At 37.9% G+C, this 26048-nt stretch overlaps 2 protein-coding genes across 3 annotated transcripts in view; one reads left to right on the top strand and one right to left on the bottom strand.

The window, feature by feature from the left end:
• Window positions 1-138, bottom strand: part of NSMCE2 (NSE2 (MMS21) homolog, SMC5-SMC6 complex SUMO ligase) — a 126147-nt gene extending 126009 nt beyond the window's left edge. Inside the window, 1 exon segment of the mRNA XM_012572116.5 lies at window positions 1-138. Within this exon segment, the coding sequence (XP_012427570.5) occupies window positions 1-49 (49 nt within the window). The 5' untranslated portion in view covers window positions 50-138.
• Window positions 25-25485, top strand: WASHC5 (WASH complex subunit 5). 2 transcript variants are annotated; one of them, XM_002187288.7, is made up of 29 exons: window positions 25-162; window positions 1057-1357; window positions 3218-3363; window positions 4417-4501; window positions 4773-4873; window positions 5762-5954; window positions 6499-6651; window positions 9171-9284; window positions 10384-10555; window positions 11339-11466; window positions 11779-11908; window positions 12716-12828; window positions 13465-13631; window positions 14267-14342; window positions 15022-15132; window positions 15244-15384; window positions 16829-16909; window positions 17578-17679; window positions 18290-18469; window positions 18885-19009; window positions 19385-19547; window positions 20216-20318; window positions 20430-20509; window positions 21829-21932; window positions 22422-22551; window positions 22665-22761; window positions 23154-23307; window positions 23938-24025; window positions 25061-25485. In XM_002187288.7, the coding sequence occupies exons 2-29, from the start codon at window positions 1172-1174 to the stop codon at window positions 25115-25117; spliced, it is 3480 nt and encodes a 1159-aa protein (XP_002187324.3). In that variant the 5' UTR covers window positions 25-162; window positions 1057-1171; the 3' UTR covers window positions 25118-25485. The 2 variants fall into 2 exon arrangements, 1 of the variants encoding a protein (XP_002187324.3); XR_012054270.1 differs by lacking the exon at window positions 23154-23307 and having other exon boundaries at window positions 25061-25198.
• The last annotated feature ends 563 nt before the right edge of the window (window positions 25486-26048 follow it).

The raw sequence follows: 26048 nt of genomic DNA, 5'->3' as shown, positions 1-26048 counted from the left end.
CATAGGGAGCGCCGCCGCCTCCCTCCCGTGATTCGCACCCTCCGTCCATCCTCCTGTGCCCGCAGCCGCCGCCGTCCCTGCCCGCAGGCGCTCCCGGGCAGGGCGGGAGTGGGGTGTGCCGGCGGGAGCCGCTGAGGGAGCGGGGCCGCCTGAGCGCAGACTGTGAGTTCGGCAGTGGGGGAGCGGAACGGGACGGGATGGGACGGAACGGGACGCGACGGGACAAGACAGGAGAGGACGGGACAAGACAGGACGGGACGGGAGCGGGTCCGGAGCCCGTTCGGAGCCCGTCCGGAGCCCGTCCGGAGCCCGTCCGGCCGCTGCCGCCCTGGAGCCGCTGTGCGCCCTGCGGAGCGCAGCCTGCGGCGGCACTGGGGACCTGGGGGGGCTCCGGGCGCTCCTTCTGGGTCAAAACTGTCTTAGGACAGCTCACGGTCAAATTTGTCGTAATGCTTCAGAAAGTGTTTGGTGAAAAGTCAAGCCTGGTCGTAATTTTCCATAGATGTTTCTGAAGCACAGACGCTTATTTTTGGCGCTGCACGCCGTGTCCCGCAGGAGACGTGTGAACGAATAAAACTGAGCAGGAAATGCAAGCACAGCATGGAAGCTCGTCCTTTAGCAGTAAATAATGAACGGAGCTCTGTAATTTCCATTTGCTATGAAAGTTTTCCTTATTGCTAAAACCCTTATGATCACTTCGGTTGTCTTTTTAAAGTGGATCTTAAAACCACATTTTGTGAAGTGGCTTTGCTTTCCTTGGGCCCAATCTCCTCACCTGGTCATAATTGCTTCACTATTTGTGACTGTTTCATTTTTTAATAGTGTTCTTCAACTGTTCTTCAAAAGATCACACTTCCCCTGCCTGCTAAAACAGGTCACTTCTCAAACTAAGTGTACGTGTTGAAAATGAATTCTGTGCATTTTTTCATTTTAAAAGCTGTGGATAATCTAGAGTTCATAATTTGAAAGACTGGAGAGTATGCTTAAATCCACAAATAAAAAGATCAGAAACATGAATATAAACCACTCTGGATGTATGTCGGTTTGTTTTTACAGGTTATTGATGGCGTGGCTGGTTTCTTCATCAGGCTTTCTGCTTCCAGTAACCTAAAGAGTAAGGATCAGAATCAGACTGCAGGACTTCTGCTGCTCTGTCACACCCAGCTCCACAATGGTGGATTTTCTGGCTGAAAACAATCTCTGTGGTCAGGCAATTCTTCGGATTGTTTCCTGTGGAAATGCCATCATTGCAGAACTTCTGAGACTTTCCGAATTTATTCCTGGTGTTTTCAGACTAAAGGACAAGGCTGATCAGCAGAAGTATGGAGATATCATATTTGATTTCAGTTATTTCAAGGTAAATCCTTTTATTGTTAAACTTCTCCTTAAAGCATTGCTATCCAACATGAGGATGTTTTGGCTGGTGAAACAGCCATTCCTGACTATTGTGTTTATTACTATTACATCTTCCAAAATGTTTGATGTGTCATCTGGCACGTGAATTTTGATAGATATCAATTATATAAAACGGGAGTATTGGATTCTGGGGAGGTAGTAGTAGTGGCACTAGTGGTAGTGGTAGTAATTCCTGCAGGACCACTAAATTAAACTTCCTCCAGCAGGTTCTGAGGCTGCATGGTTGTTTGTTTCCCTTCAGAGCAGTGCCGTGGGCAGCATGCCCATCTTTCTTCTGTTAATCTGTAGCTTATTCTTTGCAGCCATGAAAACTGCTTTCTGCTTTCCTGTCTGACAGTGCTGTGATTGTTCTTCCTCTGAACTTGTCACATGAGCTTAATAAATAAATAAATAAGTCAAGGAGAAGTGTCCAAGGAAAGCCCTTATTTCTCTTTCAGAATTAAGCTTTTAGTACAAAGTTCCCACTGTCATTTTCCACCATGATTAAGAAGGAACAACAGAGACTATCTAATCTGACTTTATTTGGACTGTCCAATACAAGAAATGTTAATAATAAAGCAAGGGAGGCACTTCTAAAATTTAAGTCAATTTCATTGTAGTAGGAGTTGTAAATTTCAGGCACCATGAGGTTTGGATACTGAAAAGCACAAATGATTTCACAGTTACCTTTAGATCTAAGTGTTTGGTAGAATTTTTTTTTTTTTACACAAATTACTTGAAAATTTAAAAGCAGATAGCTGTAATTGGTAAAAAATATAGTAATCCTTAAAGCCTCAGTAATTTTGAATGTTAAGAAAGCATAAGTGTGCTGTTTTTCATCATTAAAATCAAATAAATCCGTAGACGTCATACTGTTAAAGCAAAGATTAGAGAATTTGCAGATATTTTTACTGCAAATGCACCCCTTCTGTCCTTCTGTATTCACAATTCTTAGAATTACTTAATGAGGAAAGATTTGAGATTTGAAAAGTTGAGACTATTTACTTTGTCCATTTTAACTTCATAGGCAGTTTGGCACCTGTTTTTATTCTTTGTTTTATGTAGATATTTTGCACAGAAAGAGAAGCAGGAGAGTATTTTTTTAAAACTCAAATTGTCAGCTGGATATTTTCAAGTGCATTTTAATAGTACTTCCAATTAAACTTTAGCATTATTTTCATTTAGTTGGTGATGCTGATACTGCATGGTGCTTATGGGAAATACGACAGTGGTAAAGGGCTAGAAAAGTTGTACTATTGCTTTAAGGAAGTCGGGTTCTTCATCCCAACTCTTTTTCCCCCATGATTGTTAATGACAAAGTTTTTGCATTAATTCAGGAGACAAGTGCTGTCTACACATGTAGAGTGTGGAAAAAACATGTCTTACTATTTTGAAGCAGTTTGAATATATGAGAAGATACTAAGCTTTGTGAGCCCTCAATGTTATGGTTTCTATCTAAGAAGTCAACCAGAAGAAATGCGTAAAGGAAAAAAATTTCATCAGTGAGATATTTAGCACTGTAGAAAGCACCCAGTGCCTTCAGATATACTGGGGCTTTACTGAAAGCATTGACTATTCTTTTCCATTGGATAAATAATATTTAAAGTCATTGCAGATTGTAACAATGTGTAAAGCTCATATTTATGGAATCAATATTTAGGCATAAACTAGGTTAGAAAACTACAGATCCTTGTTTTGGTAAGAAATGGTAACTCTGGTTTGCACACAGGGGTGGTTGTACGTGGTCTGTGTCCTACTGTAGAGAAGTCAAGTAGAGATCCAAGTCAAGTATTGTCTCTAAAGGTGACTTTCTGTTTTTCAGGGGCCTGAGATATGTGAAGGTAAACTGGAAGCCAAGCCTGAGTTACTGGATTTAGATGAAGAATTTCGTGAAAACAACATTGAAATTTTGACAAGATTTTATTTAGCTTTTCAGAGTGTACATAAATACATTGTAGATTTAAACAGGTATGGTATCTTGAATACATATGGATTCTTAAAGACTAGATTTCTGTTTTGTCCTATTGATGAGAAGCTTTTTCCTTAGAGACCCAATGTATTCCTTGTTGAAGCATATTCATGTGCACCAGCAAACCTGGGTTGCTGAAGTGAGCACTAACTTTTACTCCAACAGTTCCCTACCAGGTTAATATATGACTTGAAAACATTTAACCTCTCTACCTCATTTCCTTAACTGTAAATATGAGTTTGTTTTTCTTTATCTTAGAGATTGTCCTGAAGATTTTTTTTTAAATAAAAGGAGAATCCATATTATTAAGCTATTTTTTTTGGTCTTGCAAAACAGAATGTCAGGTAGTTTGAGTTTTTTTTTTAATTTTCATTGGCATTATTTTCTTGAACTTAATCTTTTAATGAAGATGCCATATTCTCAAGCTTATTACTCTGACATGTAAAAAGCAAAATTAAAGCTTCATTAAATGCTCTAAGAAAAAGTTACTGAGGATCTTAAACGTGAGAGTTGGCTTTATTATTAACGTTATGTGAAAAAATAAATGTTTGATATTACTTATTAAGTCGTGTTAGTAGAAAATCCTTTAATAGGAATAAATCTTCTGTTAATTCAGGTGAACATACTCTGTTTCTAGCTCTGTCTTCCAAATTGCAATTGAGATCAATTTATGATATTTCCAGGAGGTTTACTTAGGTAACTTGAAAATATGACAATTTTACTACATTATTGCATAGCAGCCTTCCCAGGCTGTATCCACCCATGACCAGATTAAGAGGATGAGCTGTAAGCTGCCGGGTATTCTTCAGTGTCTTTCACACGCACCATCAGGATATGGAAGGAAACTTTTGCCAACTGGTTGGCACTAGCTAGGGGTTCCAGTCTCTCATTTTTTAGGAGAGCCTCTCTTCATTTTGTCTGAAAAACACCATGCTTCTTGTACTAGGGAAATGTTCTGATGCATCTGTTGGCTTTCAGAGAAAATGTCACTGATTGAGTTCTAGTTTGAGAGCAAAATAGTCAATGACCAAAGTTTTTCTCATGATTCCTAGATACTTAGATGACCTCAATGAAGGAATTTACATTCAGCAAACATTAGAAACTGTCCTCCTTAATGAAGATGGAAAACAGCTTCTAGTGAGTATTGACTAGTTTTATAATAGGAGAAAATTAACCCACTCAGCAAGTGCCAGACTAGACAAAAATGTAATTTTCCCAAATGCATGGAAGTGGTGTGACTCACTTCAAGCAGGACAAAGAGCAAAAATCCTCAGCCTGCCATTTTTCTTGTTGTGTTGACTACGTTTTTGACATTGGGTTAATTCGCCAATACAAGTTTTTCTTTAAATGTTGCTGCAAAATCATGCTTATGTGATTTTCTTTCTTCATTCTTTCTCTTTCCAAACAGTGTGAAGCCCTGTACTTATATGGAGTCATGCTGCTGGTCATTGACCAGAAGATTGAAGGAGAAGTCAGGGAAAGAATGTTGGTTTCCTACTACCGATACAGGTCATGTATATAGGCTGAAATGTGTAACCTCCAGTATATTCAGTAACCTAGGTCATTAATTAAGATAAATGGAAATATTGACACCTTTTTAATCAACTGACTTTATACAGATAATTCAGAGCTCTCTGGATATCAGTAGAACTCCTTACTTTAGCTTTTATCTGTTTTTGCAAGTTCAGCTGCAAAATGAGCAACAGATTTGTATTCTGTTACAACAGACATTTGCAGTCTACAAATAAACTTTCAGCTACAGCTTTTGGGCTGCAAGTGCCAGCTATGAAAGTGTCACAGGTGCCCAAATGTGCAAGGAAACTTTCTGAAAAGTCCTGACTATTGAGGTGACAAATGTATTGCAAGTCAAACTTCTTGTAGTTAGAGTGCTTTTTAGGTAAATCAGTAACAAGTTTTACAGGGTAGGTTCTCAGCATCAGGGTGTAACAGCTGGGGTCGTAAAGGTTATCAGTGCAAATCCTTCCACACATAAAAAATGCTACTTTGACTATGTTTATGCCTCTCAGTATGTAATGAGAGATTCTTTAACTCTGGAATGCAGAAGTGAGTTGACAAAGGGAATTCAGAAATTGGGAGAAAGAAAATGAAAATTTAAAAAATAAGGGGAAAAAAAAGGAAGAATTCTTCTCTGAATATAAACTCATTCTTTCTGTTTCTGAGTTTAATTTTCTGTTTGTCCTTTTTCTGCTTATCTGGAATTTTAGTATGGACATTCACCAGTGTCCTATAAAATGATGTTAATTGAATAAACAACCAAAAATCTTTTTAGACTTTAGTATTTACTAATTTTCTTGTGAGAAGGTTACAAGGGGTAGGAGAAAAGGAAATTACTAGGTCATATAGCTCATATTTTTGTTCCTCTTATTTGTAAAACAGTGCAGCCCGATCCTCTGCTGACTCCAATTTAGATGATATTTGCAAATTGCTTCGAAGCACTGGATACTCGAGCCAACCTGGAGCTAAAAGACCTCCAAACTACCCTGAGAGTTACTTCAGCAGGGTTCCTATAAGTGAAACATTCATTAGCATGGTTATCGGCCGCCTACGCTCAGATGACATTTACAACCAGGTAAAGGAGGACTTTAGAGGGGAGCATCAAATTCATTCTCAGGTTAATTACCAACCATGAAATGCAGAGAAAAATAAATGTCAGAGGTTGTAGGTCTTGAAGTCAGCTAGTCCAACCTGGCTCAAGCACAGTCAGTTGGAGCAGGTTGCACTGGGCTGCATCCAGTTGGATTTTGAGTATCTCCAGAGGTACAAACCAGAGAACCTCTCTGGGCAATCTGCTGCAGTACTTGGCCAGCCTTGCAGTAAAAAGCACCATTTTTGTTTAATGTCTTATGATTGGACATGTCTTACTTGACTCATTTACAGCATAGTAAAATCTTACTGTAGCCTGTTAAAAGTAGCACACATCTATGCAGTCAACTTTTACACTTTGGAAATACATTTAGTAAATATGGTGTATGAGTAAGCATGTCCAACTTACCTAAATAAACTTATTGCCCCATAGTATATATACACTGCACTCTTTAATGTGTCCAGTAATATTTTGAGGTGGTTTATGATGCACTGTATTATGTTCAGCTTTGTTTTGTTACTTTTTCCAGGTTTCAGCATATCCATTACCAGAACACCGCAGCACTGCCCTGGCTACTCAGGCTGCTATGCTCTATGTGATACTGTATTTTGACCCTTCTATTCTTCACACTCAACAAGCAAAAATGAGAGAGATTGTGGATAAATACTTTCCAGATAATTGGGTAAAAACTAATTCTGTTTTAAAACTGTTCCCTGGATTTGATGTTATCAATTGAAATTATTGTTATAGTATATGTTATGGAAATGTAATAATAACCTAAAATTAGAACAGATTCTTCTCTGTGGAAATTTTACTTTGTTCAGAGTGAAGCAGTCCAAGTCAAACATTGTGGATAAGCATGGAAGGCTGTCCTTTGAAAGTGTAATTTATTGTCTTAAATGCTTCAGTCAACTGCACTCTAATGCCATCAAGATAAATAAGTCCCAGGAAAATGTGTGATGGAAGGCGTTTGAGGCATCTTCTAGTCCAGCCTTCTCCTCAAAGCAGGGTTAACATCAAAGCTAAATCGAGCTGCTCAGGCCTTGCCCAGTTAGCTTTGGGAATGTCTATGGTGAAGACTCTGCAGCCTCTATGGACACCTCTGGCTGTGCTGCATCACTCTGATGGTGAAGAATTTTTTCCTTCTCTACCACTGGAATTTCCTTTGTTATAGCTTGTGGCTGTTGCTTCTTGTCTTTTCACTGTGCACCTCTGAGATGGGTCTGGCTCTGTCTGAGTCGTAACTTCTCTTTAGGTGGTGGAAGACCATAGTCAGATTTCTTTGACATCTTTCTTCCACCTTAAGCAAACCCAGTTCTTACATACTGCATCCCTACAGTTGTGTTAGTGGCCTCCTGTTCACTTCATTCCAATTTGTGCATGTCTGTCTCAGGAGCCCAAATCTGGACACATTTCTCTCAATGAGACCCCGTGAGAGCTGACCAGAAGGAAAGATTCCCTTCCCCCAGTGTGCTGGCTGCAGTCTGGCATAGCCCAGTGTCTAATTCTTCTTTACTGTCATAAGACTGCATGTCTGATTCATGTTTGTTCTGTCCAGTAGGACACTTAAATCCTTTTCTGCAGAATTGTGACACAGGCAGCCAGTTGTGTTGTTGCAAGGGTTTGGGTTTGTCCCAAGTACAGAGTTTTGTATTTGTCATTTCTGACCTTCATGTGGTTTCTCCTGGTGAATTCTACCAGCATGTCAAGAATGCTGTAGAGGACAGTCTTGGTCTCCAAAAAAATCATCCCACACTGATGTTCTTTGAAAACTTGTTTAAGGATTAGCTCTGTGCTGTTGTCCTAATAACATAGAAGCTAAAGCTGTCACTACATGTGCTTCTATCGACCTTTCCAGGAGTAGTAATTAAAATGGAATTACCTATGTTTCAGTACTGAGATTTAGGATTTCCATCCAGAATCCCTAGTCTGCAAAAACTGCTGTTGAAATAGGCTGGCATATAAGAATAGAGCCCCTGGGTTGTCTATATCAAAGGGAATCAGACTTAACAAAGAAACTGTACATTAATTTGTGTATATCTGTTGGCTTCAAGTTGTATTCTTCTGTACCATAAGTGGAGCAGTAAAGCAGGTAGGGAAGAAACTGCAGTAGCTGGCTATTCCAGTAGACATTAGAATTCCTCTGTTTCTGGAGAACTAAAAGGCTTATTTTTAGCAATGAGAAGGTGACACTGCAAATTTTTGATTATGCCAGCATTTTTATTAACTTGACTTCATAGTACAAATTGATATTTTTAGACAACACCTATCTTCTTGTGGTCAGGTATGGATAAGTTAGCTGCATCATACAAAATACTCGACTCCTAGGCTGATTTCAAATTTTGCTTAGCAGTTGAAGTGCTAAGCTCCTTTTGAACTTCCTGCAGTTCCGTTTGAGGAACTGTCATCTACAGGAAATAATGAGCTTCACTTCAACAATATGAGAGAGATTTTCATATCAGCAGACTTGGGTCCCATTTGCCTTTCCTTGACACTGCCAGAAGAGCACAAAGGCTGACAGTGTGATCATGCCTGTATGGAGGAATATTGGAGCATCATTGTGACAAAGCTCATAATCCCACAGCTCTGTACATCCTTCATCTATCAGTAAACCAAGTCTTCAATTTTAAATCAATTATCTTACAAATACTTGTTACTTACTCACAAATCTGTATTTTTAATCATTCTTAAACTTGTTCTAGGAGCCTGAAATCAATTTCTCTTTACTCCTCAAAAATCATACTTTTAATCATAATTTCTTTCTGTTGTGTCACTGTGAAAGATGTATTACAGTTTAATTTGGTCCTTTGGGCATCCTCACAGTAAGATTAATTAATCTCATTTTGCCCTCCCTATCATAGTTTTTTCCCCCCAGTTGCTTTTATCAATCTTCTTTAGAGCATCATGGAAATGAAAAATAAGTCATGAGTTCATGGAGAAAAAACTGAGTATCATATATAGTGACTGAAAGAACTGCCATCTTGTTTTCAGAACTAAGCTTCTAATTAATTGCGTGCCTTTTGTTTCAAACTCTTGCTTTCCCGAGGTGGTACACCAAAGAGTACTGCTACCAAAAAAGTTCAGTTATCTCTTATTTATACCCACAGCATATCCCTTTCTGTTGTATTGCTAAATGCAAACCTTGTATTTTTCTTAATAATATCATAAATGCAACTTCTTGTTTTCTGCTTCCAATTTTAGGTCATTAGCATTTACATGGGAATCACTGTCAATCTGGCAGAAGCATGGGAACCCTACAAAGCTGCTAAAACTGCCCTCAACTACACTCTGGATCTTTCAAATGTCAAAGAGCAGGTACATAAACCAGCATTAAGTATTTTTAGCAAGATGCAAGATGTGTGGGCATCTGAAGTATATGACATCAATAATGCATGGGTCTTTTCTTCCTGCATACAATGTATGTACTATATTGTGTGGCAGACTTAGGGAATATGAGTAGAACTTTTTCTTTCATCTTTAGGGAAGAAGTTAACCAAGTAGAACTCAATTAATAATAAGTATGGAAGGGGCTCACAGCTGATCTGTGAGTCAGAAAGGGTTAGTGAAAGAGAGGAACCGATAAGAGTTGCCTTTGCTCCTGAAATGAGCTTTACCAAGGCCTTCAGGCTGGAAACAAAGGAGGGAGAGAGATAAAGGAGGGGCAGGCCTCGCTCAAATGAATATTATGTTGCTTTATTCTGACCAATGAATAAGTATAAACTTTGTGAAAGAGTATAAAAAGACAGTATGCTGTAAAATAAATATAGAGAAGCCTTCTTAAATACAATGTGTTTTTCAGTTTATGACTGTCTCACAGTCATAAACTGAAAAATAAGTATCTCAGTTCTGTGATAGATTTTTGTTGTTGTCCTTTCCCATTAGGCAATAAAATATTAGTACCATTTTTTTAGGAATAATTCCTAGAGAGTATATAAGTGGATATATATATATATAAAAAGTCTGCATTTTTGAAACATTATGCTTCCTGTGTAGCCTGGACTCTGGAACTACTTTCTGTGGGAACATGTGTGCTGTGTGTGAAGGTTGTTTTCTGACATAGGAAAACTGCTTATTAAAGTCTTCTCTCAGCTCTCTGTGTCTCTTTGGGTAATTCCAGAGTTTTATTCCTAAGGGTTTTCAACCTGACCACCTGTGAGAAATACTTGTGCAACGTTTACTTCTTGTGTATCTCGCTTTACTTTGAGGGCTATAAAAATCTTAGACAACTATTGCCTTGCTTTGAAGTTTTTCTTGCATCCTTTGTCATGCACTTGCAGTGTATAATACTGCCTAATAGTAATGATAATAATTTTATAGCACTTTTTTTAAACTGTGTGCCTGCTAAGCTCTAGGGAACATGATGCCTTCCATTTGAGGTAAGGATGTTATTGATGCAGGCTTTGTGTGATTCAAGGCCAGCAGATACGCTGCAGTCACCGAGCGAGTGCACACGCAGGTGCAGCAGTTCCTCAAGGAGGGCTGTCTGAGGGAAGAGCTGGTGCTGGACAACATTCCCAAGCTGCTGAATTGCCTGCGAGACTGCAACGTGGCCATCCGCTGGCTGATGCTGCACACGGCAGACACCGGTGAGACATTGCTGAGCTGTCGGTCCTGCTCCACTGGGGCTTCACTTTGGGCTCTGAGGGAAGTTCAGTTCTGCTGTTGTTGAGGTCAGCAGTTTCCTCTACTGTTTGCAGGAGATTGTTGAGCTGTTGTTTTGCAAATAGTCTCCTAAAGCCTTGTCTGAAGGCACATGCATTTCCTCAAACACAGCTACAAAAATTAGTAGAAGTCATGATATTGTTGAATAATATTCTGCAGAAATACATCATTCTAAAAGTTTTACCCAGCTCCAAAAAGAAAGCAGTAGCCAACTTCTTAAAATCTTAGTAATTAACAGGTTGAAACCAAGGTTTTTGTTCTGTTGAACTGAAATTCAGCTGAAGCTGTTGAGTAATGTCTCTCATGTGAGTTTGGGTGTGACCTATTTAGACAATTCCCTTTTTTGAATCCTTGGGCTGTCTTTGAGGCTTCTTGATATGCAAGAGGGCTTCTGTTACACCTCCATACAATTTTTGTAATGGTTTTAGAAATACTGATCCCAAGGCTTCTTGGTCAGATGGACAAAATTCACATTTAGTTTCAGAAACCTACAGAAGTTTTAAGGAGGCTGAAGCACCACAGAAACCTTAATTGTATCCTATTCAAAGGAAGAGTTATTCCATGTAAATGAAAAACAAGTGAGGTTTTACAGACCAGAGCAAAATAGTTTTGCCTTCAATCTATTAAAAAATAATGTATTTGCAAAGATTGAAAAGTTTGGCCAAATTCTGTGTAACAGTGGGGAAACGTTGTCTTTCCATTTTCAGCTTGTGATCCAAATAACAAACGTCTCCGCCAAATAAAGGATCAAATTTTAACAGACTCAAGGTACAATTCCAGGATCCTTTTCCAGCTACTTCTGGATACAGCTCAATTTGAATTCATTTTAAAAGAGGTAATGTGCTGCTAACCAGAATCTTCTAAGATCTGTAACCTGAAAAATTCACTGGGTATTTTTAGAAGTGACTAAAAATCAAAAAATCTTCATAGCATTCTTCTACAAAATTCAGTAAGCTTCTGTCACTGTATGTCCATCACACTGTCTGTATTTCTTAATATTTTTAATTTAATTTTTAATATTCTGGTAAGATCTTGAAGTTATGTAGAAATCGCTTAGTCAGTTCCATCTGTTTTCAGTATTTTATTTCATCTATAGTGATATGCCTCCTTTCCAGTTTTATAAACCAAATGCTTTGGGTTTCAGTAGATGTTCAAGCAGATGCTGTCAGAAAAACAAGCAAAATGGGAGAACTATAAAAAAGAGGGATCTGAAAGGATGACTGAGCTTGCTGATGTCTTCTCAGGAGTTAAACCTCTTACTAGAGTGGAGAAAAATGGTAATTATTAAAAATTATACTGCAGGGGAAAAAGTTATTTCAATTTATATTTCTAAAGTGATACCAAAATAAAATATATTAGTCTAATAGTGATAAGAACAATTTTCATGTTCCTCAGCTGCCAAAGAGTTCTCTTTATCGCTTGTCTTATTCTGATTTTCAGCACATATTCCATGTGTAAGCAATATTTAGATACCTAATATTTAGATTAAAAGCATTTTTCATTCCTTTATTTAGATATACCAGTTAAAACTATAAAATGTCAGTTCACTTCTGTATGCATAATGGAGTTCACATTACCATGTTCTATGTACAAAGGAGTGAGAAGATCATGTCCATTACATTTAGGGATGGTTTACCTCTTCCCTTATTCTTTCCCTGGCTGTAACCTGGATTTCAATTGTATCAGCATTTTTTCAAACCCCCTTTTACTTATCTACACTGAGTGGTATTCTCCAAGTTCTCTAGCGACTTAAAAGTTGAATCTGTGCTTCTTTCCAAATTCCTTGCACTGTTTTTTGAAACACTTATTTTTTTCTCTTGAACTGGTGTAAAAATAAGGTTTTTTAAATCGCCATTTATGTTGGTAGGTGGTCTTAATGTTGCATGTGAAGTTTGCCTGAGGCATTCGCCACTTTACAAGTGTACATGTTGAAAGAATAGAAATATACCAGTGAAATAAAAACTTGTAAAAATAATCTCCTATGTGTATAGCTTGCTGTTTCTTTTGACTAGCAAGTTTCCTCTATTTTTGCTGCCTATCATATATGCAGAGATTTCATTAAATTTTTCTTAATTCTTTCATAGAAAATCTCCAGGCTTGGTTCAGAGAAATCTCCAAGCAAATAATGTCTCTGAACTATGATGATTCCACTGCAGCAGGCAGAAAAACTGTGCAGCTAATACAGGCTTTGGAAGAGGTAAGGCAAAGACATTTTGAGATAAATTACTTTTTTCTTCTGGAGCAACAGTATTTTCTACACATGTACAGATTTCTAATAGCAGAGATACAAAACAGGTCTGCATTTTAACAAATGTTTAAATCTATTAGATCTTTGCTGTTACATATATATGGTAAGCAGGAGTTTTGTATAAACCATGGTACTGTAAAATATAGTGTGAAAGGTCATGCTGTAGTGGTGGGTTTGTAGGTTTTTTCAGAGAAATGAATTTAGTATTTAACATTATTTGGCAATATTACTCATTTTTTAGAAATTCAGAAAATAAATTCATTTATTCACTAGAAAGGGTTATTTGAAAGGCAAAATAAAAAAAAAAAAACAAAAACATTTTTTTTTTTGTGTGTGTGCTTCTTCTATTTCCAGGATATAAAAGAGTACTCAGAATGATGTTTCACAGTACACCTCCTTGAATAACTTTGTGAAATATATTGTTAATACACTCTGTAACAGGCCAGGATTTGAGTGTCTTACTGCTGCTAAAATCCAGAAATGTCAGTTTACTGATTCTGTTTATATTGCTGTCCTTAAAGATGACTAGAAAACAACCAAAAAGGAGTCCTTTTATGAGTCTTATTTGTTTGGTTTTAAATATAGGTCCAAGAGTTCCACCAACTAGAAAGTAACCTGCAAGTTTGCCAGTTTCTGGCTGATACCCGCAAATTTCTCCATCAGATGATCCGAACTATCAATATTAAAGAAGAGGTCTTGATCACCATGCAGATAGTTGGTGATCTCTCTTATGCTTGGCAATTAATTGACAGGTATGTTAGCAGGACCTTTTTCTTCCAGTCAGTAACCATTTGTAAAACTTGTGAGAAATAACATGCATAAGTGTTCTTAAGACTATAAACATTTCAATTTAAAAACAGTCTTGAAGCATTATTCTGTGAGTTGTTGAGTATACTGAATTATAATCAGCTTGAATAGGAATTAACATCCATGCTTCTCAGGTTGTTAACTGCAGGTTAAGTCATGGTGTAACTTTTTGCTGTCTATCCTGTTCTAACTATAACAACTTTGTTAACCTCCTGTCTCCATCCTTTAGTCTTATTGAGTGTTCTTCAAATTACTGGAGTTCATTTTTCAGCCAAAAACAAATGAACAAACGAGGAAAGACTAATGCTCAAGAACTCTGTTTCCATGGTGGGATTTTGCTGAGCTGCTACTCATTGCCATGGCTGTTCACACTCCCTGATGCCTTGTATTTTTCCCACCTCCCCTTTTTCATTTAGGGTTTTTCTAACCAATATCTCTTCAGACCTAAGTCCTCCTTTAGTGAAGTTTGTTAGTGATTTCCTGTGCCATTTACACTGGTGCTGTTGACATACAATTAAACAGTTGAAAATAACAGTTCCAGGGGAAGAAACTGATTGGTTTTATTTGTTTCCTCCTCCAGCTTTACATCTATTATGCAAGACAGTATAAGAGTCAGTCCATCTATGGTAACTAAACTCAGAGCCACTTTCCTAAAGGTAAGTATGAGCAACACTGAATGTACCTGGACACTGCAGGTCAATTAAAGCAGTTTGTTCAAAAAGCTCTAAAATCAGTTAAGACTTCCTTTTATCAGCATCTTCTATGACTAGTTTTTTAAGATAGTATTGAATTAACTCCATTTAATTTTAAGGAAAATAAAACCAAATTATGCATGTTTTTATAATGCAACAATTACATTCCTGCTGTAAAGCAAATAAGTCTCGTGGTCCAGCCTCTACTCATTACAGCTGTTTTCTGGAGGCATTGGTGCACATGGGATCTTCTGCATATGGATCAGAACAGGCTGAAGGAATATAAAAAGTTACATTCTCTCTTCCCTTTGTCTGTCAATGAAGCTCTGGCTTCAGATGAAAATACCCTCTGTGGAAATAAGAACGGGGGTTGGCATGAATGAGAATAAAAAATTACAACTGAAATGTCCCATGCAGCTGTTACAATTTTATCAGTCCTAGGGAAGGTAGCCTTATGGGCTGTTGCACTTCATGGACTTTTAGCAATTTTTTTTTTTTCTCTTGGAAAGCCTGGGAGAACAGTGCTCCTTAGGAAGAATCTAGTACTTTAGGTCGTAGGATAAGAGCCTGAGTAAGAGAATTCAAGCATATAAATTTCATCAGAAAAGCAAAAGTGAAGTTAAAATGTTAACTTTATTTCTAGCTTGCTTCTGCTCTTGATTTGCCACTTCTCCGTATCAATCAAGCGAACAGTCCCGACCTTCTGAGTGTGTCCCAGTATTACTCTGGCGAGTTGGTTTCCTATGTGAGAAAGGTAAGTGCTTGTAAGGCATAATTGCCTTGTTCTCTAATTATTTTTTCTTAATTGACAGTTATTTTCTAATGAGAATGTACTGACTGTGGATGGTTCTTCTTCATTTACAAGGTTCTACAGATAATTCCAGAAAGCATGTTTACATCTCTTCTCAAAATCATAAAGCTTCAGACTCACGATATTATTGAAGTGCCTACTCGCCTTGATAAGGACAAACTACGAGATTATGCTCAGCTGGGACCACGATATGAGGTGCAGTTAAAACAGGGAATTCTGAAAAAGCAAACCTTATGGGTGGCCAACTTTAACCTAAGTTTAAATCTACACAGCTCCATAGAGTTACATTTTAACAGTGAAGGCAGATTTGTTGGCTTACAATAACACCCGTCAGTTTTAATTTTGAGCATGCCTTAGGTTTCACAAGGACAGATGAGTAACTTTTGCACTTCCATTTGTAGAAGTTTAAACTTTTGATCTTGTAGAGGAGAGGAATAAAAACTAAATAAATTTATAAATGAGCATAAATATATTTTTATTTGTTGGAGAGGATGGAACCCTGAAAACATGAGTCTGAAATAAATCCCTCCACATTTGGCATTCTTGTTCCAAGAGGAAAAGGTCAAAGACTAAATAAGCCAGCAGGGTTAAGCTCTCAAATGAGGAGAGAATCTACATTCTCTCCTCATTTGAGAGCTTAACCCTGCTGACTTATTCAGTTGATTTGACCAGATAAAGCTGCTGTTGCTCATTTTGTCTCTGTTTTTTTCTTCTGCATTGTAACCAGTCTGGAAGAGTGAGCAAACATTAAAATTACATGGTTTTATTTTCAGTAGAGGAAGATGCAACACAAAAACCTGAGTAGATCAGTCTTTTCCCCCAGAGAATCTAATCAGTTAGGATGCCAGCTTTTCCCTGGAGATTTTGCCAGAGTGCTCACTGGTTAGGTGTTTTCTGCAAACAAGCTGTGATCTCTGATTGAGCTGATGTTCAGTCCTGAGCATTAGATTTAAACTCCCCTATGAGACTTTTTAAATTAAGTTTGGTTTGTGTGTGGGTAGGAGTGAAGGAGAAGGCCATTTTCAGTAGTGTTTTATTTTGAGGCAGTAAAAGGAAAACAGCTTATACTAAAGCTTTTCACTTAAAAATTCTGCTGAACTGTAGATCTGGATGCATCTTCTCTATTCTGTATTGTAAACACCTGAAAGGCAAAAGACTGACTTGTCTGAACTCTGAGCATAAGGATAATAATAACTGTAAATAATTGTAAAACTTCAAGTGAATGTGCTACTGTATTAGATCAGTGGAAACACTGAGGTGGACTCACAGTGGCTGCAGGCATTATTATAGAATAACTACTGTGAGCTGTGTTCCCAGCCTGCTCAAAGGTACCAGCTGAGTGTTTTGTCCATAGTATTTGTGCACACAAGATATGGCTGGTCTTCCCTTCTGTAATCCCTCTGAAGCCTCTGAGAGGTACCCGTTTGTTCCTACTGCTAATACACTTCTATTTATCTGACTAAAAGAAAGGTAATTATGTAAGTAAGTCTAGAACAAGATGTAAAGTTGAAAGTATATCAGTGCAAATTATTTAAATCTAAAATAGGAAGCTATCACTGGGAAACACAGATTTTATTTTTTTTTTAGAGTAATTATTTACATCTATTCACATCACTTCAATGAGTTTTTTCTGTTACAGGTTGCCAAGCTAACCCATGCAATTTCAATCTTCACAGAAGGTATCCTCATGATGAAAACAACTTTAGTTGGTATCATCAAGGTAATGATCCATTATTTCAATAGAAAAAAGGTTGTTTGATGGCAATTAGTACTTTAGCACAGATTTCAGCACAATATATGAGACCTCGAAGAAAAATAAAAAGACAAGAAAATATAAGTTTGCATACAAATTTTCAAACAGTGATGACTAAATTGGCAGCCAGATAAGACCTATGTTTTTTTCAGGTTCCTAGGAACCCACAGTCCCCATTGTTAATAGATTCATGCACTGTAGTTGGTGATCTTGGAGGTTTTCCTGCTGGAGAGCTTTTGTGAAGAGCTGTTTCTTCCATTGGTATAATCTGTCCTGCAGTTTTACATTAAGGCTACATTGATACCTCTTTGAGAACTAGAAGCAAGTATTCTTGAAGAAACAAACACTTCTTAATGCATACCAGCTCCTTAGAATTGTACAACCTCTCAGTGGATCATGAAGAAAATTTGAATATGGGAACTACAAATCTTTGACATTCAACTTAAAGAAATCATTTATTTTCTAGGAGAAGAATGTTCATTTTTTATTCTTTGAACAAGCCCTGGTGGTTAAGTGCATCTGTTAACAGTGCTTTCCTGTTTTATCAAAATATTCAATATCATCCTTGGTACAAAATAAATCGTTATATTTTTATACCTTTCTGACTTTAAAGGAAAAGTGTTTCTTCTACTTAGGTGGACCCAAAACAGTTACTGGAGGATGGAATAAGGAAGGAACTGGTAAAACGGGTGGCCCTGGCTCTTCACAGGGGCCTCATCTTTAATCCTAGAGCCAAGGTTGGTTTTAATTTTTTATGTGTCTTGGGTGTGCAGGGACCTCTTTTATTATACTGCCTTCTAAAAAATAATTTATGCTTTTATGTGCATATTTCCTTTTTGCAAAAAAATGTTTTGGACTACTGAAGGTTATTTGGAATTCTTTATTTGATATTCAAATGAGTTTATAAACTTCCAAGTGTACATAGAATTAAAAAATATATTTTTATTCTATTCCAAAGTGTCCTGTCAATTCTGAATTAACAGTACTGCCTTTGTCTGTGATGATTGACGGGTCACAGAAGCCAAATAAACAGTAATGATAGCTAGGTAATGATAAAATAAGGAGTGACTCCTTGTTTTGATCCTGTCCAGGTTGTTGAATCTCCCAGATCAATCAATAGTACCACTGAAGGCAAAAATAAGTACGAAAAGTGGGAGGAAAAAATATTTAGTAAGAATTAATTCTGATATCAAACTTTGATAAATTTCTCAGTGCTTCTCAGATCTGTCTGGACCATAGTGAAATGCCTGGAGGTTGTTCTATAAGGGTATTCAGAAGCCTTTAACATTTTCTTTTAATTCTACCTGTTCACAGTTCTGGTTTTATCTTTTTGTTGTTTGTCTCCAGCCAAGTGAACTCATGCCCAAACTGAAAGAAATGGCAGCTACAATGGATGGGTTCCATCGATCATTTGAATATATCCAGGATTATGTCAACATATATGGTTTAAAAATTTGGCAAGAGGAAGTGTCTCGTATTATTAACTACAATGTGGAACAGGAGTGCAATAACTTCTTAAGAACAAAGGTGCTACTCAAATCCCGAAACAACAAAAGAAGTTGATAAATGTCTTTAGAGTTGGCTGTTAGAGCCTGTGACTGATGGCATGTGTACCCATTGTTGATACCATTGTGACTTCAACTGAATATGCTAACTACTGTGTAAAACATCTGTCCTCAGCTTATTCTGATATGTTTCAGCATCCCCCCTGCATTATTTGTACATAAGAGGAAAGTACCCAAACTAGAATATTTTAATATATTTTTGTAGTAAGATTGAGTCTTCTCTTAGCTTTATTCTGTTTTTATAGTGTTCTGCTATGTGTAATTTACAATATTGTGTTACAGTGTGCTCCTTTTAAATGGAACAAAAGGAAAATTTATAAGTAAATTTAAAAGGTGCAATAGGAACACTGCAAATTACTGTAAAACCTATTTTTCAGGTTCAAGACTGGCAAAGTATATACCAGTCTACTCATATTCCTATACCAAAATTCACACCTGTGGATGAGTCTGTAACATTTATTGGTCGTCTTTGCAGAGAAATCCTGAGGATCACAGACCCAAAGTAAGTACTTTGTGTCACTATGCATTGGATATCTCCAATTCCACCATACACAAACCAAAATACAAGAGGTAGTTTTTCCTTAGCTGTCTTATCTTTATCTAAAACCAGATTTACCCAGTCCATCCTGTACATTTTAAAGTTAGTCTAGAAAAGTGGTGATTTTAGTCTAAGAAGGAAAACAGTCTGTTAAACAATGGAGGAAAGAAAAATCAGGGACGGGTGACAGAGCCCTGGTGGAGAGAGGAATAGCTAAACATCACCAGAGACACTTGGACAGTCTTTCTCATCTGTCTAAGAAAGGTAACTCATTACTGAGAGTATCACAGAAACTGTCTGCAGCTTTTTCTGAAGTTGTTTCCTGATTTTTTCCCTCAGAATCACGTGTTACATTGACCAGATGAATACCTGGTATGATATCAAAACTCATCAGGAAGTAACCAACAGTCGTCTCTTCTCAGAGATCCAAGATACTTTGGGTACCTTTGGTCTCAATGGCCTAGACAGGCTGCTGTGTTTCATGATTGTAAAGGAGCTGCAGGTAATTTTTGAACTTCAGTTTCTCAAGGCCACAACGCTTCATTGTTTAATAATGAATTCTTTTTTAAACCTGTTAATTGCTGAAATGATAAAATTAAATCAAAAGCATTTGAAAAATGGTTGTTCAACCCCAAAAGTGAGAGTTTCAGTTACAGATAAAGTTATGGAAGTCCGTGCTATTAAGTAAATGGTGCTGTGTAATTCCAGGTTGTGTGGGGATGCTTTCTGAAGTACACACTGTGTGTGTACTTAAAAGTTGACTTTGGGTCATCTTCTATTCTTCTGTTTAGATATCAACCAAGATTGTTTGGGTCTATCATTATACATAAGGTGTCAATTCTATGAAATTATTATTATGTGAAGCCAAGTTTTTTGTTTCCTGAGAAGAATCTAGTTCTAGCCTGCGTAGAGATTTTAAGGGAAATAAGTATCAACAAACACAGTTCTTCCTGAAAAACTGAATTACTACTTGTCCATAGTGGATATTTGATACTGACAAGGGGGATCTTCTTAATGTTACAACATTGATTAACATAACTCCAAAAAGTAAAAACTGTAACTACAGAATTTCTCAACTTCATCTATGGAAATGTGGCTCCAGTGCCATCAAGATTAATCCGAGAGTGCATGTGTGATAATTTTTCTTACTTATTTCTTTCTTTTGTTTAGAATTTCCTCAGTATGTTTCAGAAAAATATATTGCGTGACAGGTCAGTACAAGATACCTTAAAAGCACTTATGAGTGCTGTCAGTCCCCTCAAAGGAATCATAGGTAAGTGCTTACTGGTTAAGATGGAAGAAAGCAATTGTCTTTGTACACTTGCACTTATTTCTCTTCTTACTTGTTCTTTTTTTTAATGCTTCACCCTTCTTCTTTTCTCAGCAAATTCAAACAAGGTTTATTCTGCAGCAATTGCAAAAACACAGAAGATCTGGACAGCTTATTTAGATTCCATAATGAAGGTAGGTTCATGTGACTTAGTCAAAATTCACTAGAGGCTCTTTGGTTATATTGACCCCTCCATTCAGGAGGGACATGGAGGTGCTGGAGCATGTCCAGGAAAGGGCAACAGAGCTGGTGAAGAGTCTAGAGGGTAAGTCCTGTGAGGAGCAGCTGAGGGAGCTGGGGGTGTTTAGCCTGGAGAAAAGGATGCTCAGGGGGTACCTTACAACTCTCTACAACTCTCTGAAAGGAGGCTGTAGCCAGGTGAGGGTTGGCCTCTTCTCCCAGGTAACAGTGACAGGACAAGAGGACATGGCCTAAAACTGCACCAGGGGAGGTTCAGGTTGGACATCAGGAGAATTTTCTTCATAGAAAAGGTTGTTAAACATTGAAACAGGCTGCCAGGGAAGTGTGGAGTCACTGTCAGGTGTTTAAGGACAGACTGGATGTGATACTCAGTGCCAGGGTTTAGTTCATAAGGTGGTGTTTAGTCATAGGTTGGACTCAATGATTTCAGGGGTCTCTTCCAATCTTAATGGTTCTGTGATTCTGTGATATTTTAATCTGCTTATTTTACTATATTGTATTATATTGACTTGGAATTATGTAGCATCATAAAGGAAGCAGGCCTGGATTTGCAAGATCTCCTGAGCTTCCTTTGTATGGGTACCTCACATTCCACAAAGTGCTTAGCACTGAGATTCATAAGAAATCGGTCACCAAAACCAGAGTCTGGCACTAGAGATCTGATCTGGGCAGACTAAGTTAGTGTTCAGTGTCAGGAACTCTTGAGACTCGCAGTGCCTTGTGGCCATTATATGCCCAAGGATAAAGTTTGGAACAGTAGCATTTCCCAGACTTGCCTTGCCACAGAAGGCATTGTACTGTGCTGAAGATTTAAACGAGCTGTCCCACGATCTTGGCTCTTTATCTTATCTCTGTAATGATACATTGGGACCAGTGTTTCTCAGAATGCTGTGAATGTTTATGTTGCTGGAGTAAAGAGGAAAGGCCAGGGAAGGAGAAGGTTGACTGCAATGAGCCTCTGTGACATTTTCTTCTGCTATGCTGACCCTAAAATTTACAGAGAGGTGGGAAACAGAGTACAGGCATTTTCACTGACCAATGAAAAGCAAGTAACTGGGGTTTTTTACCTGTTACATTTTTGTGCCCTTTTCCCTTGGCCTGTACCTGTGACCAGGAACTGTGTGTAAACTTGAAGCACTCTGACTACATCTCTGCTCTGACTGCACTGTGCAGTTGGGGTCAGTCTTTGGCTCCACTCTTCCTTCATTGCATTCAGTATAACACACCACCCTTTTTGTGTTTGTGTCAACAGGTTGGTCAGATGCAGATTTTAAGACGACAGATTACCAATGAATTAAATTATTCCTGCAGGTTTGACTCCAAGCATTTGGCTGCTGCTTTGGAAAATCTCAATAAGTAAGAAGCAAAATGTTCTGAAGAGCTGCGTGTATCGCGATGTAATTGTTACCAGCTCAGCAATCCTTAAAATCTAAAACTACAGAAATCAAAAATTACAAAATCTAAAATCTACAGCAAAATGTGGAATGTGATTTGTGTGCAGATTTTTGTTGATCAGTATTTGAATTTTAACCCAGCAAAAACATTAAAAATAGGTACTTACCAAGTAATTAGTTTGAACATGCAGTTTCTAATAGCATTTGTTTATACGTGGTTCTGAAGTCATATTTAGATGAGAAAAAGGAACAGAATATGTGTGATGCTGATTTTGAATCAAATCTGATGTTTGTAAAAAGATACTCCAGAAAAGGTGTTCTACACTTGATTGTGGCCCTGTAGAGGTTTTTGTATCTTTGAAATTGTTTTATTAGTATGACATGTGGTATCATGTAGAGTTTATTCAGGGATAATTTTTTAATTATTTAATATAATCTATTTTCCCTTTAGAGCAATACTGGCTGACATTGAGGCACATTATCAGAATCCATTACTGCCTTATCCTAAAGAAGACAACACTCTTTTATATGAAATCACAGCTTATCTGGAAGCTGCTGGCATTCATAATCCATTAAATAAGGTCAGGCATACATTCTGGTGTTTGGTATAATTTGGTTTTTTCTATTTTTTTCTTAGCTGAGAAAAAAAATAATTTGTGTAAGACTTGTACTTCTCTTTTTTTTTTTCCCTCAGATCTACATAACAACAAAACGTCTGCCATATTTTCCCACCATCAACTTCCTATTCCTCATTTCCCAGTTTCCCAAACTTCAGTACAACAGAAATTTAGGTAATATGTAAGTTGCTGTTTGTCTAAATCTAATTTAAACCTGTGTGAAATTTCTGTAGAGAAGATGGTAAAATTACCTGCATAGAAAATACGCAGTTCCTGACTTTATCAGTTCAGACAGTTTTGTTATACTATTTAAGCCAAATACAATAGGGTAGGAAACAGAATCCAGACTCCTGGGTTTCTCATTCTATCCTATGCCTCAGTTAAAATCATTAAGCCATTCACCATGGAAGATATGCAGTTGTTACATTAGTTTTGGACATTCTTGTGTGGGCAAGCAGAAGGGGAGACAGCAAAATGCATGAAGAGTACATTACATAAGTTAGCCTGTGCTAGAAGAATATGTTCTGGTTTATAAATATGTATTGTTTTGGGTTTTTTCTGTGCAGGAGTGGTGTGCAAGCGGCCAGCTGACCAAATTGACTGGCTTCCTTTGGTTCTGGGGCTCCTTACCCTGTTGAAACAGTTTCACTCAAGATACACAGAACAATTTTTGGCTCTGATTGGTCAGTTTATTCGTTCCACAATGGAGCAGTGTACAAGGTATCCATGTTTTACTTTTTACCCAAGTATCACCTCTGTGAAGAGGACTTCAGCAGTGAAAAACCACTGCTTTCTCAGTGTTTCTGTTCCAACAGAGTATAGTTGACATTTGCAGTCTTTCAGTACTTGAAGGGATCTTATAGAAAAGGTGGGATGGGTATTTTTATATGGGCAGACAGGGACAGGAAAACAGAGAATGATTTAAACAAAAAGAGTGGGGACATTGAGATTAATGTTAGAAGGAAATTTTTTCCCATGAGGGTAGTGAGGCACTGGAATGGGTGTCACAGAGAAATTGTGGATGTTCCATGCCTGGAGGTGTTCAAAGCCAGGTTGGATGGGGCCCTGAGAAAACTGGTCCAGTGGAAATTGTCCCTGCCCATGGCAGGACTGTTGTAACTCCATCATCTTTAAGGTTCCTTCCAGCCCAAACCATTCCATGATTGCATTAGACAATAGCAACAATATATTTTACTAAATAGAAGATTAAAACACTATTTCTATTTCTAATGGAATCACATGACAGCTAGTGGAAATGGTGTTATTTGAAGGCTGGCATTTTCAGTTAATTTAATCCAAGTAACTGGTTGATTAGTAAGAGTGTGATCTGTGTGGTGGTTTTAATTTTAGCCAGAAGATTCCAGAAATGCCTGCTGATGTAGTGGGTGCCCTCATGTTCCTGGAAGATTACATTCGGTACACCAAGTTACCAAGAAAGGTAAGAAAGAATTCCATATCTCTAAATATGCCCCTAAACACCCCAAGCATTTTCCCTGGAAAAAGGAGCAGGGAATGTGTGCTCCCCCTCCACTATAGCCAATGAAGGGATCTGGCCAGGGAGACATTGCTCACACTTTCTGTTTGTACTACAAATGAGCCAACATAACAAACAACAGGTCAGGGTCCTGCTGATGCAGAAGCAGCCCTGGTTTGTAGAGTTCACTCCCATTGCTATAGGAATAAATAGATGAATACTGATAAATAAAGGATTTCACGTTTGTGCTAATTTCAAACAAGTCTGTTAAATTTATTATTCAGTGTATAATGCTGGGGGCTGTTGGGAAGGAAAGAAATAAAATAGAATTTCCAAGATATTTCCAAGTAATACTAAACTAGCAGTATTCTAAACACAGCGCAAAAAGCTAATTAGAAAGTCCAAATTTTGGTGAAACGCTGTATCCAGTCTTCACTTCCTGCCATAGCCAGATTTCCCAGGCAGCTTCCTTGTCTCACATGCAAGGGAAATGCTAAAAATCTACTTGTAGAGAGACTTTGTTTCATGTTTAATGCAACTTAAGTACATTTGAGGATTACATATTATTTATACATAGTATTAAAAATAAGTCATAATCCTGATTGCTGTATATAGACTGTACCTTTGTGGTTCTTGAGTAAGCATTCAGTAGCCATTTCCTAGATAATATTCACAATGAAGAGAGTGAGATTCTTCCAGTCTCCTCTTCCCAGCCCATAGTTCTGTGTCAGTCCTACAACTGTGGCTGATGCTGTGTGGAGCACAGCAGAGAGGACAGCAGCATTCCTGCTCTGTCCCTGTGCTCCTGGCATCTCCTCAGAGCCCTGGCTGTGCTGTTCCTTCCTTGCTTTGTGCACATCTGGGAGCACATCCTGATGCCAGGCTGGTTCAGGTCAGCAGTGTGTGTGCTCGGTCACAGATCAGAAATGCTTGTTAATGGATGAATGGACAACAAATGGATAATGCACATGCCTGACTCTGCCTTCCTGTGTCCCTCAGGTTGTTGAAGCACACGTGCCAAGCTTCATCTTTGATGAATTCAGAACTGTTCTATGAATATGGAGAAGGACCGAGGCTTTTCTCCAGACCTGAAATGAGGAGGTGGGGCCTGAGGATGAGACAAGTACAGCTGTTCAGAACTGTGTCTTTTCTTTGCTTCAAGGCAATGCCTACAGCTGTCTCTGTGAAATGTAACCATCAGCACTAGTCTATATAACCCTTGTTTAAATCTTGGTATGATACACAGCTTGTATCTCCTCTAAACAGTGTACATTTTGTACTGCACATTATAAATGTTGCGTGTAATTGTTTATGTATAAATCATTTAGGTTTTTTGTTCTGAAGAACTATCTGTGAAAGTTTGACTTTTGTATCAGAAATGAACAATGAAATTGGAAATAAAGGTGTTGGATAGTTTGCCAGGACTGATGATTCCAAATACAATTTTATTTTTAAAAGAACCAGCAGTGAGAATGCATATACAGTGTAAAGAGGTTTGATGTCTGCCTTTGTGCTACAAACATGTAGTGTAATTCTATAGAGGATGTAATTAAATATTTACAGCTGAAAAGTCCTGTTGGGCTAATCAAAGGCACAGATATTAGTGTAACTGTAACATTTCTAATGTTGGGAACAAGATGCTTAGTCACATAATTTTCGCTCATGTACATGCAATGTCCCAACCTTAAGGGGAAGAGAGCACCCAAGATCCACAGATGGTCATGATCAAAAGGAATGACAGAAGTAAGGGGGTTCACAAAAACTCAGAAAGTTTTATTAGTAAATTACACACTTGGCATGGAAATGGATCTGTTAGTCCCTAACCTCCTACCTAAGCACACAGCAGTGGGGCTTGGAAAAGGAGTGGGATGAAAGGTTGGGGTGACGATGGGGATAGAGAAAGATGGATTAAAAAGAGAGAGAGAGAAAGACAGGAAGAAAGAGAGAAAAAAGAGAGCACCAGTCCTGGCTGCAGCACCGAGCCAGC

This window comes from Taeniopygia guttata, chromosome 2 (genome assembly GCF_048771995.1).
Source record: "Taeniopygia guttata chromosome 2, bTaeGut7.mat, whole genome shotgun sequence".
In the NCBI taxonomy this organism is placed as follows: Eukaryota; Metazoa; Chordata; class Aves; order Passeriformes; family Estrildidae; genus Taeniopygia; species Taeniopygia guttata.
Note: the sequence above shows the minus strand (reverse complement) of the source record. Positions and strands in the feature narration are given on the sequence as shown.

Excerpts from the sequence above, each read along its gene's own strand:
- WASHC5 (XM_002187288.7), top strand. The coding sequence starts at position 1,172 with ATGGTGGATTTTCTGGCTGAAAACAATCTCTGTGGTCAGGCAATTCTT. Across the intron at positions 15,385-16,828 it reads AGCTGGGACCACGATATGAG|GTTGCCAAGCTAACCCATGC; the intron begins GTGCAGTTAAAA and ends TTTCTGTTACAG. Across the intron at positions 22,552-22,664 it reads TTCATAATCCATTAAATAAG|ATCTACATAACAACAAAACG; the intron begins GTCAGGCATACA and ends TTTTTCCCTCAG.